Here is a 3712-nt window from a genome sequence, read left to right on the forward strand (position 1 = left end):
TGCAGCAACTCCTCCTCTTGTGGTGCCTAAAAAGAGTGCTTCATCATACTCTTGAAAGGAGGTGAGGAATTTGAACTTTGATTTATCTGGTTGAGTTGCATCCAATACTGCCCTCACAAATGACCCTTCTTTGAAATCAACTGATTCTCCTTTCATTGTTATGCCCCGAAAGTCTGTGGTGTCATCTAGCTGCTTCACCGTCCGCAGAGATGTCAAGTTTGCAGTGTATCTCGCTGTTAGAATGAGCACAGCAAACAGCCATATGATCACCACAAATCTTGACAGGTTGCTCTTCACTTTCTCCTCTGCCATATATCAAAAAGTATTCACACTTGCGAAGTGGTTGACGATTGGTGTCTTCGTAGACTAAGACGACTTCCCTCCAACCGAAGTGGTTGACGATTGTGGCAACTGCTTTGGCTTGAGAAGCAGAGGACCATGAAGATCTAATGAAGAAAGGGGATTCTTGAGGGGATAGAGATGGACATTCACTTTGTCACCAATGTCTATTACAAAATCTGCTTGAATGGATCTTTGTGGCCCCAAAATCGCTATTACTTGACTGTTTTTGAGCAGATCAATAGCTGCAAGGAAACTTCAAATCTTACCAAAATTTCCATAGCTTGCAAACAATGTTTGACTAGAAAATCCACAGTTTTGTACCACAAAATATTTGAATTCGTAATTGAATTCTTAATCCAAATCCTCTCAATTTACAGTTTGAATCTAATAGCTAAAATTAACATTTGAAATTTAAAATAATTCAAAATTGGGAACCTCATAAACACTCAATACGCACACACACACTACACATGCAATAGTGACATTTATGCACACTACACATAAAAAAACTCAATACAATGCTATTCAACACACATAACATATATGTACACTCTCATAGACAATTCAAAATTACACAAAAGTAATACTAGGTACATAATATAAAAAAAATATATTCAATTAGAAGTCAATATTTTCGATTTATCAAACAAAATATTTCAAATTATAATACAATTTTATACTTCCAGTGTTCCATCAAAGTGACTCTGTTTTTCATTCCAATTTTAAAGTAAAAATATCACTCTCTACTTTATTCTTTCTCCGCTTTATTTACAAAATAATAGGAGTATTGCACAAACCGTGTGCCTGCAGATACAATAAAGGCATTTTACCCATCACAAACCGTGTGCCTGCAGTCTAATTTACATATTCTGTGCCTCAGGAACTTCAATGAGATCTCATGGATGAGATAGATTGAGCTGAAACAGAAGCGGTTGGACTGTTGAGGTCGCGCTCTCCGTTGGTGTTCTTCGGTTGACCACTCAGCTTCTCTATCGCGTCTTGACAAACTTCATTGAACCAGTCATCTTCTGGAAGTACACTGCAAATGGAAAAACACTGCTCACAAGTTCATAATTAATCAATCCATCAAAGTAAATGATGAATTAGCCTATATTAATTTTTATTTATCTTCTGAAAGCTGTATATCTCTTTTGTTGGGGTTGCCAGGGGTTAGGTTGTTGGTCATGTAGCAAACAATTCTTCACTCTACAAGTAAGTCCAAAACTAATGTTTACTCATCAATAAGAAACCAGGGCGATATATGCAAGGATACTCCCAGCAAACGCCATTATTCATTGTGGATATCTCTATAGGCTTATGCCACGGATTTCTAATTCAGCTTTTTGTGGTGACAGTCTTTTTTCCATCCATGACATTATCAATTTATCAGAGATGTTCATTAAATTATTTCAAACAGAGAAAATAAATAGTGACAATAAGCTCAATCAAATCCGAACATTTAGGAAAATAATTATGGAAAATTACCTATATGGATCCATGCCTGTTGAAGAAAATGCTGCAATTGCTTTATTTATAATATCATTCACTACACGGTGCAAGTTCCTGGACAAGTAGCGGCCTTGCGAGGCGAAACACATGATAAATTTCATGTCCAGATAGAACTGCAAGAATTAAGATTGTGAATACAAGGGGAATGGAAAATAGGGGCAATCACAGAGCGGATATCAGTTTTCCAAACCTGTTGTAGACCAAGATCACCCAACGGCCTAGGTCCTTCCTCGATGTCATCCCAAAATGTTTGATCTTCTGAAAGCCATAAAATGACAGTCTCTGTGAGCCTCATTAACAACAGCGTGGAAAATCTCTCCCGGCCTACAAACATATCTGCTGCTATACTAGCCAGCTTAGTATTATCTAAGCTCGAATTCAACTTGATGAGGGAACTGGGATAGAAGTTGTTGCATATGGCTCATATGAGCTAGTCCCTTAGTCTCACTCATATTCATATGTAAAGTACAAGTATTTATCTTTTGATATGCATTGCAACAAACTGAAATATAGGTCATCAATTTGATGATATCGGTTGCACACGATCCTTGAAACTTTAACATTCTGAGACGTTCGTGAGGGCATAGAAAAACATGTGATGGTCCATAACTATATTCATAGTTGTCTGTGCATCTTTCACCATCTTCATCATCTTCGTACATAGTAAACTACATATATCCATATATGTAAGAAATCATAAAACAGGAAAATATTATTCGATGATACTTTGAATTTATACTAATAGTATACCAACCTTCAACGTGAAAATCTGAAGATGAGGACATGCTGATATTATAGATGTTACCGGCTCAAGACAGTGGTGCACATGGCGACGCGAAACTACAACGTACAACTCCTTTAGATTAGGCATACAAGGAAGCCCTTCCCTTAAAAGAATCTGCCAAATTAAGACAATGTCTAAAATTTTTAAAATGGAAGGACAGACTAAAATTTCACAAAACTTAATGATTTTTCCGTGCAATGTCTAACCTTGGGTTTTGAGTATGGGATAGACAATATGAGTTTTTGGAGGTTTGAAGTAAAGCAAGATACTGAAGCAAAATTGGGCACATTAAATTTTAGACTTCCAATTACAAGACTTGCCATGGCAAGTCTTGGAGCATTCTTGAACCGTAGAGCGCCCGGTTTTGCATCGGAAACAACTTCATAAAGATGTGGAGCAGAAATGTCGATAACGAATTTCCTAAAGGTGCATCCACGTATCCGAAGAATCTCCAAATCGCCAGAGACATGAACACGAGATGTGAAAGACGATCTTGTGATATTAAGTTCCCTCAACATGGGACAACTTTTGAGGAAATAGGAGATGTCTTGACCACTCACTTTCATAGCTGTTAGAGATAGAGCCTTGAGATATTTCATAGGCCTCATCTCTCGCACCAAATCTTCTAACACAACCCCACACCTTTCACTCTTAATCATAGAGTTGAAGTTCAAATCCAATCGCTCAACTTGTCTCGACTGCGCGAATTCAAGCCATTTGGAGATTGTGCTATGTGCTGATTTGTGTACATAAATCGAAATTGTGAAGTCTTTAATAAAAGGGGCTTGATGTGATGCAAGAGCCGAATTAACCATTTTGACACGGGGGCACTTATCAGCACGCCATGATTTGGTATTGGTAAACATGGCGTCTGGGTCGTAAAAGTCGAGATTAGAAGTGTGCTTCCACGAATGCTGCCATCGGTGAGAAAGAATGCTAGTGGCTGCAGCTTCTCTCAAGGGTATAACTCATTAGAATAGCAATCTATTAGTGGTTTACCGAGTTTAAGCGAGTCAGTTCTGTTCAACTCGCTAACCTAAATTTGAAGTTGAGACACATAAATTCACTTTCCGCACT

General features: G+C 37.9%; 1 protein-coding gene across 2 annotated transcripts; it reads right to left on the reverse strand.

Moving 5' to 3' along the window:
• Positions 1-942: 942 nt before the first annotated feature.
• On the reverse strand, positions 943-3589 carry LOC125207075 (exocyst complex component EXO84B-like). Of its 2 annotated transcripts, none has more exons than XM_048106279.1 (5): positions 2842-3589; positions 2606-2749; positions 2042-2109; positions 1828-1964; positions 943-1381 (listed from the first exon to the last, which is right to left on the reverse strand). In XM_048106279.1, the coding sequence occupies exons 2-5, from the start codon at positions 2634-2636 to the stop codon at positions 1228-1230; spliced, it is 390 nt and encodes a 129-aa protein (XP_047962236.1). In that variant the 5' UTR covers positions 2637-2749; positions 2842-3589; the 3' UTR covers positions 943-1227. The 2 variants fall into 2 exon arrangements, with proteins under 2 accessions (XP_047962236.1, XP_047962235.1); XM_048106278.1 differs by having other exon boundaries at positions 2042-2519.
• Between the last annotated feature and the right edge of the window lie 123 nt (positions 3590-3712).

Source organism: Salvia hispanica, chromosome 2 (assembly GCF_023119035.1).
Source record: "Salvia hispanica cultivar TCC Black 2014 chromosome 2, UniMelb_Shisp_WGS_1.0, whole genome shotgun sequence".
In the NCBI taxonomy this organism is placed as follows: Eukaryota; Viridiplantae; Streptophyta; class Magnoliopsida; order Lamiales; family Lamiaceae; genus Salvia; species Salvia hispanica.

Excerpts from the sequence above, each read along its gene's own strand:
- LOC125207075 (XM_048106278.1), bottom strand. The coding sequence starts at position 2,185 with ATGTTTGTAGGCCGGGAGAGATTTTCCACGCTGTTGTTAATGAGGCTC. Across the intron at positions 1,965-2,041 it reads GTGATCTTGGTCTACAACAG|TTCTATCTGGACATGAAATT; the intron begins GTTTGGAAAACT and ends TAATTCTTGCAG. Across the intron at positions 1,382-1,827 it reads ACAGGCATGGATCCATATAG|TGTACTTCCAGAAGATGACT; the intron begins GTAATTTTCCAT and ends TTCCATTTGCAG.